The sequence below is a fragment of the Apiospora marii genome (genome assembly GCF_038362585.1).
Source record: "Apiospora marii strain CBS 49790 chromosome Unknown utg000004l_segment0_segment1, whole genome shotgun sequence".
NCBI classification, from domain to species: domain Eukaryota; kingdom Fungi; phylum Ascomycota; class Sordariomycetes; order Amphisphaeriales; family Apiosporaceae; genus Apiospora; species Apiospora marii.
Genome location: NW_027117376.1, coordinates 2711788 through 2726970, shown reverse-complemented (window position 1 = coordinate 2726970; position 15183 = coordinate 2711788). Strand labels below are relative to the sequence as shown.

The 15183-nt window shown below is 56.7% G+C and overlaps 5 protein-coding genes across 5 annotated transcripts; 2 read left to right on the top strand and 3 right to left on the bottom strand.

Annotated features, from left to right (window-relative positions):
* Positions 1 to 23: 23 nt before the first annotated feature.
* Positions 24 to 668, bottom strand: PG985_007852 (uncharacterized protein; the record flags this gene model as incomplete). Its single annotated transcript, XM_066827620.1, has 2 exons — positions 24 to 124; positions 200 to 668. 2 exons carry the CDS (start codon positions 666 to 668, stop codon positions 24 to 26), a joined length of 570 nt encoding a protein of 189 aa, XP_066685295.1.
* Positions 669 to 2408: 1740 nt separating this feature from the next.
* On the bottom strand, positions 2409 to 3529 carry PG985_007851 (Arginase; the record flags this gene model as incomplete). The annotated part of the gene is made up of 3 exons (XM_066827619.1): positions 2409 to 2721; positions 2773 to 3356; positions 3446 to 3529. The coding sequence occupies 3 exons, from the start codon at positions 3527 to 3529 to the stop codon at positions 2409 to 2411; spliced, it is 981 nt and encodes a 326-aa protein (XP_066685294.1).
* A 2074-nt stretch (positions 3530 to 5603) lies between these two features.
* On the bottom strand, positions 5604 to 6877 carry PG985_007850 (uncharacterized protein; the record flags this gene model as incomplete). The annotated part of the gene is made up of 3 exons (XM_066827618.1): positions 5604 to 5868; positions 5923 to 6680; positions 6758 to 6877. 3 exons carry the CDS (start codon positions 6875 to 6877, stop codon positions 5604 to 5606), a joined length of 1143 nt encoding a protein of 380 aa, XP_066685293.1.
* A 1507-nt stretch (positions 6878 to 8384) lies between these two features.
* PG985_007849 (uncharacterized protein) lies at positions 8385 to 9344 on the top strand (the record flags this gene model as incomplete). The annotated part of the gene is made up of 1 exon (XM_066827617.1): positions 8385 to 9344. One exon carries the CDS (start codon positions 8385 to 8387, stop codon positions 9342 to 9344), a length of 960 nt encoding a protein of 319 aa, XP_066685292.1.
* A 655-nt stretch (positions 9345 to 9999) lies between these two features.
* PG985_007848 (uncharacterized protein) lies at positions 10000 to 14664 on the top strand (the record flags this gene model as incomplete). Its single annotated transcript, XM_066827616.1, has 6 exons — positions 10000 to 10066; positions 10298 to 11377; positions 11720 to 11912; positions 12903 to 13924; positions 13992 to 14288; positions 14504 to 14664. The coding sequence occupies 6 exons, from the start codon at positions 10000 to 10002 to the stop codon at positions 14662 to 14664; spliced, it is 2820 nt and encodes a 939-aa protein (XP_066685291.1).
* Between the last annotated feature and the right edge of the window lie 519 nt (positions 14665 to 15183).

The window sequence follows — 15183 nt, the reverse complement described above, 5'->3', positions numbered from 1 at the left end:
GAGACACAGGCCAAAAGAAACCACTACGCATCGTCGTAGAAGACTTGTATCGCCATGACCATGATCCAGAGCAGGAAGATGGCGCCGACGAGGGCGAATGCAAATACGGCTTGCCAAGATTGACCTAGGTTTCCGATTTCAGGTTAGCTTGCTTTGTTCTCTACTTTCCCGTTTTAAGGAGGCAAGGACAGTCACTTACATATACTCTTCTGCTGCAACCAGGCAAGATTGGCAATGCTGTTGGCCGGCTCGGGCACGCGGTCAAAGACCAACAGGTTGCAGTTGTTGCTGACGGAGCCCGTGGGGCCCCAGAGCTCGATGCTCGTCACGATCAGGCCGACCATCCACAGGACAAAAAAGATGAAGGCGCCGACAATGACAATGGCGGGCAGCAGGCGCCGCTGCGAGATGAGCCACAGCAGGCCGCCGATGAAGACGATGGTGAGGCCGGCGACGGTGATGAAGTAGGGGAAGAGCCAGGGGATGGCGAGGTCGAGCGTCTGCTGGACGCCGATAAAGGTCACGAAGACGCCGATAATCAGGCACGAGGCGACGAGCAGGACGATCATCCAGACGTTGAGCTGGACGGCGGGCCAGTGGTACTTGTGGACGCGGGCGATGCGGCGCTCGTAGACGAGCGAGCCGCTCGCCGTCGTGGTCGAGGCCATTATATGCTGCGGATGTGGATGGTGTGTTGGTGTTGGTCGGCGCGTTTTCTTCCTTTTCTTCCTCCACCGGTTCGCCCCGTCGCAAAGAAAGAAAAAAAAGGGACCGAAGATGGTGGTTTCGACGTTTGTCTGCTCAACCCAGATTCCGGGCTACTCGGTTCGACTGGTTGCGATTGCTCTCAATTGGCAAATCGGACGATTGATCGCGATTGGTTTGATCGGTCGCGAGTCTCGGGTCAATCGTGGGTGGTATTAGGACAATCCCTTCGCTGGTCGTCGATGTCGTCTCGGTCCTGGTTTCCGGGTCTTTATATCGATCGATTGAAAATGCAATTGGGATTGGGATTGCTACCCTGTTTGTTGAAGCCCGAGAAAACGCAGCGAGGTTTCTGGTCGAAGTGCCAGCTCGCAACACTCGAGTCGTGCTCGACGATGATTGGGTTGGGCTTCAATGCGACGCGCCGAAGATGCAGACGCAGATGCAGATGCAGCACAGCAGCAGAGGCTCGGTCAGGGCGGCAGTCCCAGTCAGTGGAGGAGGGTCGAAGGGGCCCGTGGCAGGCACCGGACTTTTTTTAGTGAACAACTCAGTGGGTTGCAATGGTGGAGTCCACCGCGGACACGGACAGCGATCTTGCAGCTCAAGGACCTGACAACGGCTACTGGTAGAAATTCAAGCTTCGACTCCTTGCTTCACGGTATTGGGCTGCTTTCTTCCTGCTTTTTTACGAGCAAGTAGGGCGAGCTGCGATTCTCCAAATTCGATTGGGGCCATGTAAGCAAGGAAGGAAGGGCATAAGGTGAGAAGGTGTGCTGTTGCTGACGGGCATGCAGAGAAATACCCCAATTGAATTGACTGAAATCCTCGCTGTCTCTTCCGTCGCGCCCGCGTCGGTTCAGTTCGTGGTTGAGGACGGGGTCTGCTGGTCTGCTCTGGGCGGACCCCAGCCAGTTTTTTATTTCCAGGCCATGCTATGCCACACAACAGAACATGATCCCTCGCCGTCAGTCTTGAGCGACTGGCCCATCAATAGAGCCTTTAGGTTAGTGGTAAAGAGAATATATCCAAATGCCAAAGGCCATTGTGTGTAACCATATAGAGTCCCAGAACCGTCCGGGCCATCTCTTGGTGTCCAACTCCTAAGACCACCAAAGCGCCAGCGTCAGTGCCAAAGGCAGATCGGATCTGTCGCGACGGGGGGGGGTTGAGCAGGCGCATGTGGGACTGTCATTGATGGACGCACCCATTCATACCCGCTGTACTACCAAGACCGCTGCGACTGCAATTGTAGGTGGCTGGGATTTTCGAATTCGCTGTAACATGGCATGACATGCACATGGGAATCTCGGAAGGTCCCGAATCGGACCCCATCCCGAATTCCTCGCTCGTTTGAGGGGCCATGTCAAAGTACATGATGGCAATGCTATATTTCTCGTCAACTGCGTTCAAGCACATCGGCATTTCAATGGACCTCTTTTTGAAGTTGGTTGGTAGTGATTAAAGTTGGGCAAGCTGATTTATCCAAGACTTCTGCGAGGCTGGCCAAGAGTCTGTCTCTCTTCCCTTTCGGCCCCAACCTTGCAGCGACCCGAGCCTAAGGCAAGTCAAGTCGACGGGAAGCATGTCGGCGGCTGCATGCCTACCTCCTAACCAAGCTCCCGTTCAACCTCTTCAACCCCAACCGACAGACCCCATCCGACCGACCGACCGCCATTACTGTACACACGACCATCCTCCCATTACAGCAGCGACTCGCCCAGGGCGCACCTCACCAGCGAGCAGCCGGCGCGGACCGTGTCGTGGGCGGCCGTGTCGATCTCGGGGGCCAGGCTCGGGTTGACCTCGACCAGGTCCATGGCCACCATCTGGCCCGTCTCGTGCACGCACTCGCAGATGTAGTCGCCCTCGCGCAGCGTCAGGCCGCCGCGCACGGGGGTGCCCGTCGACGGCGCCCACATGGGGTCCAGCGCGTCCACGTCGAAGGACAGGTGAATCGGCGTGTCCGACCCGATGTGCGCCAGCGCCATCTCCATGACCCGACCGATGCCGTGGCTGTCCAGTCAGCAAACAGAACAATTGAATACACTAAAAAGAGAAACATACCGGTCAATGTCGAACATGCTGAAGGCCTTGATGCCGTTCTCCCGCAGGATCTTCTTCTCGCCCGGGTCGACGTCGCGCAGGCCGATGTAGACGAGCTTCTTGAGGTTCAGCTTGTGGTCGTCCTGCAGCCAGCCAAAGTAGTCCGGGTTGTCCTCCTTGGCGAGGCCCGTCAGAAAGCTGACGGGCATGCCGTGGATGTTGCCCGAGTCGCTCGACTCGGGCGTGTTGATGTCGGCGTGGGCGTCGACCCAGATGACGGCGATCTCGCGGCCCAGGCGCTCGCGGATGGCCTTGGCGGAGCCGGCGACGGTGCCGATGGCGATGGAGTGGTCGCCGCCCAGGGTCAGGACCATGCGGCCCTCGCGCGCCTGGGTGTAGACCTGCTCGCACAGCTTCTGGGTGACGGCGCTGACCCGCTTGGGGTTCTTCATGTTGCGGTAGGGCGCGTCCTCGGCCGGGGTCAGGTCGGCGTACGAGTGCACCGTGTCGTCGCCGTGCAGCTTGTAGTTGAGCTCCTCGCGCAGCTGCTTCAGCAGGCCCGACTCGATCAGCGCGGAGGGGGCGGCGTCGACGCCTTGCTTGCCCTGGGTGACTCGAGGATTAGCCCAGTCTTCTTCCTTAGGACAAGTAGTCGTAGCAGTGACAGTAGCAAACAGACACAAGTTCAACGTACCTGACCGCCAGAGAAGCCCACGGCCACCACCCCGAGGTTGTCGGGGTGGGACAGGAACTTGGACTCAATCATCGAGGTGTTCATGCTTCGGCTCGGCGTATATACGAAGGGAGGTCTCGAGGTGGACAGAGCGGGAAAGAATGGGTGCTAGCGAGGTAGGTAAGATTTGATTAGTTTACTCGTCGGTCTGTCTACAGGCAGCGGGCCTTTTATTTCGTCATACGGGACAAGGAAACGACGGGATCTAAGTTCGTAGGTACAGTAGTGAAGCAAGCAGGCAAGCAAGTAAGCAGGGGGGAGACGAACAAAGGAAGGGGACAAGTCTGTCTTGTAAGTAGTACGAACCAAGAAGAAGAACAATCAAGTCGAGAGCGAAGCAGGTCGGCCACACACATTATATTTTTCTGGTCCCGACTGTCAATACACCCCACCCCCTTATGAGTCTTTAGTCAATAGCCAGCACAGCACAGGCACAGGCGCAGGCACAGGCACATGAGGATAGGTAGGTTTTTTTTTCCCCTCTGCTTAGTACAGCCGAGACGGATGACGGACGGAGGGGCAGCTTATCGATCAGCCCCTCGTGGGTGGTGGGGTCGCCTTGGACTGGCATACCTACATAAGTACATACCGCCCTGCCGCCGTCTGTGTTGCCGCATTACTTGTATGTACTGCATATTACCCTACTTTAGATAGAAATCCAAATGCGACCTCAGCTGCATGCCACGGTAGAGAGCTAAGCTACCTAGGTATCATCAAACACGCCCGCCCCCAGCATGAGTCGTCGGGGGTCCAATCGTTTGTCACTGGACGGCCCTTCTGTGTCGTGGCATTTTACATTACTTGATGCAAAAAGGCGCCGTCTGGCATCGGCAAATCCGATCAACCCCTCCCATCCCGACTCCCGTGCTTTTCTTTTGATGCGCCCAGTACGTATGACAGACCTAGGTATGACTAGCATACTGCAGATGGATGGCGAGCTGCCCGAGCGACTGTGAAAGGAATTGATGAACCATTCCGAATCCCCCCTCGTGATGCATTCTCTCTACATAATCCTGCCGAGGACGACCAACAGCAAAGCCGTGCTCAGCCGAGAAAGAAGGTCAGGATTGATGGCCGAACTATTGCCAGGATTTGCATACAGATTTACGTACAACTGGGTCGAGCCAGGGTTGGTCCCCGATCCACTTGGTTGGCGCTGTGACAAGCCTACTGCCTACCTGGCTCAGCTGCCCGTGACAATTATCAAATCATTACTTATGTACTGCAACGGCACAAGCTTTTTGCCAGCAGCTTGCCATCTTGCCAGCTTGTCACCTCGCTTGCTCAATCCCATTGGATGCGGCATTTATCCCTTTGGGAGAGCGACACGACGGTGACCGCCAATGACAAGGCCAAGCCCGCGGGACCATTTCAGATTCGATGCATGCCACCTAGGTCAAACACAGACAGCCGGCCGAGATGGATGGGCTGAATAGGAAGGTCGTCAGCTGGGGTGTGTCCTGGGTGTGGTTGCTCGGTTGTCAGTCGGTTCCACGAGGCTACCTGCGGGCGGGCTGCGGGTACTGCTGCTGCTCCTCTAGTCCTCTCCATCCATTCAGTGCGCGCGCGCGTGTTCATGCCGACTTGTCGATCCCTCTCGGAGTCCGGCTCGAACGGTTCATGCCGTTCAATTGGTTCAGCGGAGTCGGTCGGGTGTCCTTTCCTTTCCCTTCAGGACGCCTACTCAAGATCTGTTTCTCCGGGTAGAACGGCCCAATTTGCTCCGTGACCTGATTCATGAAGTCTTCATTTTTCAGACCATGTACTCTTGCAATCCTCCGGTTCAGTTTCTAGTTTCCCTGTCTCCTCGTTGCATCGACCCAACGGGCCAGCAGAGACCGAGCTATTTTGCAGCTCGCTTGTCTCAATTCCGCGGAGGCAGCGCTTATGCTCCAGCACATACCCGCATCGTCGCTCGCAGGCCAAGCGTTAACGTGACTAGACGTGCACTTCATGAAGCGGAAACCCATCCTCATCCGGGTAAACACATTATATGCATTGGGTATTCGGCATCGATTCCTGCCATGCGCTGCATTGCCAGAACAATTCGTTCGGTTTGCATCTAGTGATCGCGAAGCAGTCTGCCGGCCATTCAATCGAGAATTGACTCTTGGGCCGGTCACAGCAGATCGTCATCCTCCAAAGGCAGGGTCTCCAACTCCTCCGTTGTCCGGAACCGGCTGTGGTCGCAGTCGTACACCATGCCGTTTCCTTCGGCTTCCATCTCCAGATAGCCAGGCGCATACCTCTCGATGTAGTCGAGCCATACGTCAGGAGACCCCGGCACGCGATGGGCCGGCAGACTTTCCAGAATGTCCATAATCTCGTCTTCCATGTTGGCCCCTCTGGCATCGAATTGATCAGTACCACCATAAGCAAACGCACTGGCTTTCAGGCCGAACCCATCATGATAGAAAAGAAGGGGGGGTGGAACTTACTTCATAAACCGCTCTTCGTGTCGCAAATCATACTCGAGGATCATCCTCTCCGCGCTCCAGGGGTCATGGGGCCAGTACCGGTCCAGCGTAAAGGGCCAGACCCGCGCCTGCGTCACCACGCCGCCGTTGTTCTCCAGCTGGCACAGCAGCATGAGCCCCGAGTCCAGGGCCCGCTCGTCCGCCAGCAGCACGGCGGGCACGTCGCGGTAGAAGATGACGGTGCCCTTGCTCGTCATAGCCATCTCGTCCAGCACGGCGGCCTCGAGGTGGCACCACCGCAGGTACTCCTCGCCCGTCGTCGCCGCCGGGTTGGGCCCCGCCGCGTTCGGGACCAGCACCCCCACGCCGTGCTCGTCGCCCGCGCCCGCGCCCCCGAACAGGGTGCGGTCCCCGCCGTCGAGCGCGTAGCACAGGATCCGCAGCTTGGTCCAGATGGCCCGGTGGCGCGGCGAGAGCGGGTAGGGCGCCGTGCACACGCAGAAGCAGTTCTGCCCCTCCTTCTCGGACCGTGGCCGCCCTTGAGGGTCGTCGTGCTTAGGGGGGCGGTCTTGCAGGGCCTCGCGCGGATACCAGACCTCGCGGCCGAGCCACTCGCCCGAGTGGTTCCATCGTTGGCGGCCGCGCGGGCTGCCCCGCGCCTGGTAGCCGTCCCGGTCCGCCTGCGGGAGGGCGGCCCAGCGGCTGACGAGCTGCCGGCGCTGCGTTACTTCAAAGTACTCGTCGTCGTGGTCGCCATCCTGGCGAGCGATGGCGTTCTCCTGCGAAGAAGAAGAAGAAAAGGGAGAGATGAGCCAATATGTTGTAGTAGTAAAGACGAGATGGGGACCCGACGAACCTCGAGAAAGAGCTGCCAGCCCTTGATCTCCTCGGGCAGCTGCGTGAAGTGAATCGGTCCGGGATAGCACTGGATGTGGCTCGGGATCCCGCCCGGCCAGTACTTGGCTGGGTCCGTCATTTGTTTCGATCTCTGCAAGGCAAAGAGGCTATGAGGCTATGCACCGGAGGCGCTTCCCTTGAAATGACTTAGCAACTCGGGGTATACTATAATAAGCCCAAGAACCATATTTTTCAGGCACCCGGGCGGGGCATTGCGAGATTGCGTTCTCCATGTAATCCCGATTTGGACTTTTTCGGCCGAGGGCTAAGATCAAGCATGCCATACTACAAGTCGACTCGGAGAACAGCCTAAGACTTGTCAGGCGGGGCAGTGGAAATTGGTGCTCCATGAAGCGCAGTGGGGCGCTGGGGCATGGTTCAATATTCTGAGCTCGGGTGCTATTAATAGTTTCTGTCGTCGACCCACGCGGAGAGAGGTGAAGAAGCAGGTCATCTTGACCGCCGCCGGCAGTGGCTCCTTTTCGTACGAAAGGGCGACCCGTGTCCGGCACAGGCCGACTTCCACCTGGTATCCTGTGTCCACGGAATATGTCCTAAACGTAGGATATTGTCAGCATGCTGACCCACAGACTGGCCAAGTCGACCGATGCCCCGGCAGGGGTGGTGTTTTAGGTTTACCGAACCATACCGAGTTCTCGATAGCCGGGTTGATTAAATCCGGAGCCCCCTTGTTTGACGGCGCCACACTGCTTTGTCCGGCGGCCGATGCAGTCCCGCGTGAGGCGCCATTGACCCATGCGTATGGGATGCGTTTCTTGCATCGAGACATCGGTCAGCAATTACCGAGAGCTGCAACTATCCGGGACCCGGCTGTAGGTTTATAGTGATGTAATCCCTAGGGCCATCCTCCAAATAGCGCCTCGCTGCGGAGAAACAATGGTTCGGAATAGCATGGAAAACAATGCTATGTATTGCTATGCCACAAAAGTCGAGATGGTTCGTTAATTCCGGGCAAGTAGGTAGTACTACGCGATATATGTGTGCCGGCCCAATCCACCGGACGGACCTTGCTTTGAAATAAGCATGGGCTAGTCGCACATCATTTTTTCCCTGCCATGTTTCAGCATACCCCGGCTCTACATGGCACTTGCATATATGCCGAGGATGCCGCAAAAGGCTGAAAGGTTGCAGGCATGGCAGGCTGCATGAAGTTCGAGAAGCCCCCCTCGAAGGCATGATCCACTATCACGAGCTGCAAAGTGGACAGGGCGGGCCGTTTCCGTCAAATCCTTCCCCTGGTTTCTTCTGCATGCATACTTGTAGTGAGGCTGTGGCAGTAGTGCATAGCTCCCCCCACATTGACTAGGAAGGTAATACGAGACGAAAATTCGGGAAGCTTAGCGGGAACCCGTCCTGCGGGCGGGATATAGGGACGAACGTATAGACAGACACATGGAGACGGGCATATATATAAGTTGCTTCCCCTTCGTCGGACTGGGTACTGATGGATCAACACAGCATCACGCACTACATTCTTTTGCATCACCCACCAGCCCCATCGAAGAAGGGTCTGCATTCACTCATTCGAAACCACCCTCATTACTACTGAACTTTCCCTGCCCATCATGCAGTTGCTTCACCTCTTGTCCGCGGCCAGCCTCGCCTCGGCCGCCGCTCTGGCCCCGCGCCAGGCCAAGTCGGGATGCACCAACCCCGAGAAGCGCGTCGAGTTCCGCACCCTGGATGCCGCCACGCAGAAGCAGTACACCGACGCCGTCATGTGCCTGCCCACCAAGCCGTCGGGCCTGAAGCTGGGCCTGAACACGACGCTGTACGACGACTTCCCCTACGTGCACACGCACCTGAACAAGATCATCCACTTCTGCGGCATGTTCCTGCCGTGGCACCGCTACTACGTGCAGCTCTACCAGAACCAGCTGCGCGAGTGCGGCTACACGGGCCCCATGCCCTACTGGGACTGGAGCCTCGACGCCGCCGACACGGCCCACTCGTCCATCTGGGACCTCGTTGGCGGCAACGGCGGCACCGCCAAGGTCGAGAAGACGGGCACGCAGGAGTGGATGTGCCTGACCGACGGGCCCTTCAAGGAACTGCGCCCGGCCTACAACGAGCTCGACTACGCGCCCCACTGCCTGGCCCGCGACTTCTACAACGGCACCGACCGCCCCGGCGACATGCGCGGCAGCGCCTACAACCAGGCCGAGCTCGACTTCATCGCCGAGCGGCCCACCTACGCCGACTTCCGCCTCTACCTCGAGAGCATCCCGCACGGCTCCATCCACAGCGCCGTCGGCGGCCAGAAGGGCGACATGAAGCCCAGCTCCTCGCCCAACGACCCCCTCTTCTTCCTGCACCACGCCAACATCGACCGCCTCTGGTCCCAGTGGCAGCAGGCCGACCCCGAGGCCCGCCTCAAGGACATCGTCGACGACAAGACCAACCCCCCCAAGGACGGCCTCAAGACCGCCCTCGACGACGTCATGCCCTACCTGGGCCTCGCTGAGGACATCAAGATCGGCGACGTCATGACCACCCAGAACGACCTGCTTTGCTACACCTACTAGGCCGGAGAGAGAGAGAGAGAGAGAGAGAGAGAGAGAGAGAGAGTTCATAGCCTGGAGCAGGGGAAGTAGAAGTATAGAGAGAGAAAAGTTGACACCCTAGAATAGAAGAAGAAGCAGAATACCAAATATACTTCCAGTAAAGGCTTGGCCCATCCATGACATTATTTCTATGAAGGCTCGAGTGATTCTGGACCCCCTCCTGGCAAAGCCGTCTGAACCTGAGCCGAAGCCTAGTTGTGCAACCGATGCGTTGGACAGCAGTTGGACAGTCTCGGTTTCTGCCTCGGTATCTCATGGCTGTGTTGGAAAGAACGCCGGCAGCCGCCAGCCCGAGATCGAGGCTTTGTATGGCGATCGCTATCTCGACGATGCAGCAGTAGGCTGGAGATGCATGATGCTTGCATTAGCACATGCTTGGCGCGTCATCAAGCCCGGTAGATGGGTGGCTGAGTAGTGGTCTGAGGGCATTTATTACAACGCATTCTTGTTGTCTGCTTCTCTCCTCTATGGTGCCTAACTCTTTCTTGCTTCTGACTTTTTCCATATCCTAACCCACGGCGACATTAGTCATTTGACGGACACTTGTTTTCAGTTCAGTCGAAACACTTGATGCCAACCACATCTTGCACGTCATTAAATCATCAGAAGTGCCAACATGGAGCTCGTCGAGAATGCGCATCCTAATAGCAATGGAACGCTCTGTGCTTTTTACTCGCGATTTAGTATGCTCCGGGTGAAACCGACATCTTTCAAAATACCCATCCGGCGACTGTCCCCAACATGTCCCATGTGCCAATTCTTTCATTGTACACTCAGAGGCTACACAGAACCCCAACACCAGTCCTTCGACTTTCTCCATCTCAAGGAAGTGCTGGTTTCACCACTGAAACATCTCTTTGGGGATCCTTTAGATTTCGGGGAATTTCATTGCATCTCTACTGCAAATGATGAAGTACCGGATTTCACCTCTCCCAGGGCGTTCAGGCTATGCGTTGTCACCAGAATAGCAGCGGACCAACAGCCTCGATTTGATATGCGACGCTTATTGAGGACGATTGATTATACCGAAATTCGGTCGCTGATTGCCACGTGCGATCATGAACACAGGGAGGACTGTGGAATCAACACCAAGCGTTTGACCAAATCACTCGAACACTTCCACCTGATTCATTGCGAGAGCCGGCGGGTTATTTCTGCCCCCGCACCCTGCGAATACGTCGCTTTGAGCTACGTATGGGGAAAGCCTGAGAATGTGTTGGGCGGACCAACTGCGGATCTGTCAGCATTTCCTCCCACTATCGAGGACGCGATCAAAGTCACTGCCCAACTCGGGTTCCGCTACCTATGGGTTGACCGTTACTGCATTGACCAGTCGGACGAAACCCACAAAATGTCCCAGATTCAACAGATGGGCCAGATCTACAGCCAAGCCTCACTGACTATCATTGCTGCTGCCGGTGCGGACCCAACTTATGGGCTCCCGGGAGTCAGTAAAGCACGGACATGTTTACCCGGTGCGGCAGTCATCAATTCGAACGAATATGTGCCGACCCCTGCCGACCCCGTATCACATGCTCGGAGCAGCGTATGGGCGACGCGAGGTTGGACGTATCAGGAAGCATTCTTAGCTCGGCGACGCCTGTTCTTTACCGATGCACAGACGCTATTCGAGTGTGGAGAGGGCCGCTGCGAAGAGATTGAATTCGCCACAAGGTTACTACCAAGCTTCTCCAGTGAAACGGTATTGCAGAGAAGACCGAACCTTTTCCCTCACCACAACATCGAATCATTGCTCCAAGTCATTTGCGAATACTCCTCTCGAGAGCTTGGCTTTGTACAAGATCGACTGAGGGCGTTCCTCGGGATCTTGGCAAGCTTCTCCATGGGTACACTTCCGATTTATCATCTTTGGGGTGTCCCATTCATTCCTCATCGTGATAGTGGATGGTATCTCTCTTTAGCTTCATGGGAATCTACGCCATCCGATCGATACCCAGACTTCCCAAGTTGGTCTTGGCTTGGATGGAAGGGTGGTATATTACCAAGTTCGGATTCGCAGGATCTTTATCCCAAACTCGTAGTGAGGGTAAAGGTGAATGGTCAGGCAGTGCAATTATCGCCTAAGTTGCTGCAGCGATACTATTTCGTCGAGAATAATCCCGAGGCTGCGCCAGCGGTTCTACAATTATGTAGCGAAACCTTTCCTAGCTATACTATTGCTGCCAAAAATGTCCCGGTACATAAGCTTAGGGGAGTTGTCTCGGCGTATGTCCTCTCGAAGGGGGAAACGACGGTAATCATGGCCCGTGTTTCACATTGGGTATGTTGGCAGGATCAAAGCAGCAGATGGGTGTATTCAGGCTATAAAATTCTAGATCGGTCCTTTATAAGTGGCCTTGATGAGAATAAGAAGACGGAGTTGCTTGGTGTTACCATTGTAGATGAAGATGGATACCGCAAGTTCAGCATCCTCCGAGCAGTGGATGGTGGATATGAAACAGCAGGTTCGATGGTTCTAAGTCAAAAAGAGCCTATATTCCCTGAACTAGGCAAGGACAAATCTGGGCGGTACGATGAAAGCTTACATTGGCCTCGGACGACAATAAGGATAATTCGGTGGCTATAGCACGACGTATCAAGTTCTTCTCACAAGGAGGTAAATTCATGTTATTAAGAAATAGTAACCAGCTAATGGGTCGATGATTATGGTTGACAAGCTCTCGCTCTGTCCGGCTCAACTAGAAACCTTTGCGGTCCTTGACCAAAGCCATTCGGAATCGGCGCTCGTTTCCAAAGAACTCTCGGATATTATGGGTCGCTACTGCCATTCTGTGTTGTCAATGTTTGAAGCTTTCTCGGTTCCAGAATCGTCTGCCCACAATTGTTGAGTTCCCTCAAGGGTGCGATCTCTTTCTCCAACCCACGACCGCCGATTTGGTGTAGCTGTTTCTGGATCCTTGGCGTCTATGGAATACTTGGAACTATGGGGCATTGGAATTATAGGCGTTGGTGACGTGAGCGTGCTCGGCAATCTGCTGCCCCAATATTGGCTTATGCTTCCCCGCGAAGAGAAAATGAACATGCGTACATTAGGCTGGATTATTTGACTTGGCAGCCCCGGAATTGGCGCGGCTACTGCATCGTCCAGCTGTGGTTGTTTTCTGGTTTCGCTAGCCACCCCTGTCGACCAATACCGCTAGCAATCGTACATCCCCACATGATGCTCGGAGCCGCTGGTTCCGTGACTCGGAGCGGGCTAAGCGACGACTGGGAGGTCACATTTCCGTCCAATCTGCCCGCGGCGGCTTCTGTCTGTGGTGGAATAATGTCTCCAATGCTATAATGGGGAGTGGCTATAGGATCTCCATTTTCTCCGTCGACTGTCCAGGCCGGGCCTTGCAGCTATCGTTTTCCCCCTCCGATTGACGGGATCGCTCCAGGGATGCGGCCTGGCCATCCGGGGTCCTCGTTCCGGGCCTGGGGCAAATTGGCGTTCGACCATCAGCCAAGCAACACGCAAAAGTCGAATGGTACGCGTAATTAAGTCTACTGCGCCAGTTCACTTCGCAATACATACCCTCCTATATATGCCGTTCCTCTTCCTCTCCTGTGCCGATTCCTTCTTCTTTTGTTCAGCACCCCACCTGGCCCTTCTTCCAACCAACTTCCCCATCTTGCCCGCCACTGCACAACTACTGCCACCATGAGACTGTCCACCCCCGCTGCCCTGCTGGCCTCCGCGGCCGTGGTGTCGGCGCAGTGCAACCTGCCGTCGAGCTACAAGTGGAAGGACTTCGGCGGCCCGCTGGCGAACCCGAAGAACGGCTGGGCGTCGCTCAAGGACTTCACGGTGGCGCCGTACAACGGCAAGCACCTGGTGTACGCGTCGTACAACAACAACGGCAACTACGGGTCGATGAACTTCGGCACCTTCTCCGACTGGTCCCAGATGTCGTCGGCGGCGCAGAACGGCATGAACGGCGCGACCGTGGCGCCGACGCTGTTCTACTTCCAGCCCAAGGACGTGTGGGTGCTGGCGTACCAGTGGGGCGCCACCCCCTTCTCCTACAAGACGTCCAAGGACCCCACCAACGCCAACGGCTGGTCGGGCGCCCAGCCGCTCTTCTCGGGCTCCATCAGCGGCAGCGGCACGGGCCCGATCGACCAGACGCTGATCGGCGACGGCACCAACATGTACCTCTTCTTCTGCGGGGACAACGGCAAGATCTACCGGGCCAGCATGCCCATCGGCAACTTCCCCGGCAGCTTCGGGAGCAACTACCAGACCATCCTGAGCGACACGCAGGCCAACCTCTTCGAGGCGGTGCAGGTGTACAAGCTCAAGGGCCAGAACAAGTGGTTCATGATGGTCGAGGCTATGGGCTCGCAGGGCCGCTTCTTCCGCTCCTTCACCGCTTCGAGTCTGGGCGGCTCCTGGACCCCGCAGGCCGCCACCGAGAGCAACCCCTTTGCCGGCAAGGCCAACAGCGGGGCCAGCTGGACCAACGACATCAGCCACGGCGAGCTGATCCGGAGCACCAACGACCAGACCTTTGAGATCGACCCCTGCAACCTCCAGCGTGAGTTCTAACAGACGTCCTGGCCTATCTCTCCTTTGTACAGACTTGCTTACATATAACGCTCCAGTCCTCTACCAGGGCCGCGACCCCAGCAAGAACACCGACTACAACCTGCTCCCCTACCGCCCCGGCCTGCTGACGCTGCAGAACCCGTCGGGCAGCCCCGCGCCCGGCAACGGCAACGGCAACGGCAACGGCAACGGTAACGGCGGCAGCCCGACCACCACCGCCGCCACCCAGCAGCCGGCCCCGACCAACGGCAACCCGGGCGGCGCCTGCGCCTCCATGTACGCCCAGTGCGGCGGCAACGGCTACTCGGGACCGACCTGCTGCTCGCAGGGCAAGTGCACCGTCTCTAACGAATGTAAGTGTTCTCCTTATTCCTCGCAAAGACAACACACGCACACACGAGCTCAGACTAACACGCTACAAAGGGTACTCTCAGTGTGTGTAAACAAGGCAGGACGGTGGGATGAGGTGGGAGGCTTTCACTTCTGATGCTGGCGGGTCGTAATACATGTAAATAGTACACAGACCGTCGGCAGTGCATATACATATACATATTGGTTTGATGCAAAGGTTTCATGCCAAGGCAGTTCCAAGTGTTCCATCCTCAGGAGGCCAAGACCAGGACAGCGCTGAATCAACTCGAGCAAGTCAGCGAGGATAGCCTGGTCAAGGGGTCCAAGGTTGAGTCGCGGGCGATGCCATCCTCATCTAACATCGATCTTGTCTGGTAGCTCTTGAGAGAAGCCTCTTGCTCCCTCTCACGTGCATGAGTTCCCCGTGCGTGGTCTGCCGAGAGTCTGCCGAGAGTCTGGAATCCTCGTAGGCTCCCTTGTTATGGCCTGCCGTTTCAGGCCAGGATACTCGGACTCCTCGGTCCCGATATCACAACCCGTCCCCCAACCCATCGGTCAGGACCGAACGCCAATCGTCCTGGATAAAGGAGCGACGGCGCCAAATGCACGTCCTAGCGAGAGTCCATCACATCGACCCCTGAGCAGCGGCAGCAAACCATTGTTTACGCGCGCCACACGAGATCAGCCGTCTGGGCCTTTCAGGCACCAGGTACCAGGCACGGGCAGCGCCACAGATCAGCTTGCTAGGGGGAGCAATAATGGCCCCACCAGGAAACCTTACGAGAACAAGTCACAACGGTCTAGCCCTCCCCAGAGATCGCGACCCCTGTGACGCACCTCCCCACTTCCCGTGTATACGGGCTTGGCGGCTCTCAATTGACCACGCAGCGCCATGTG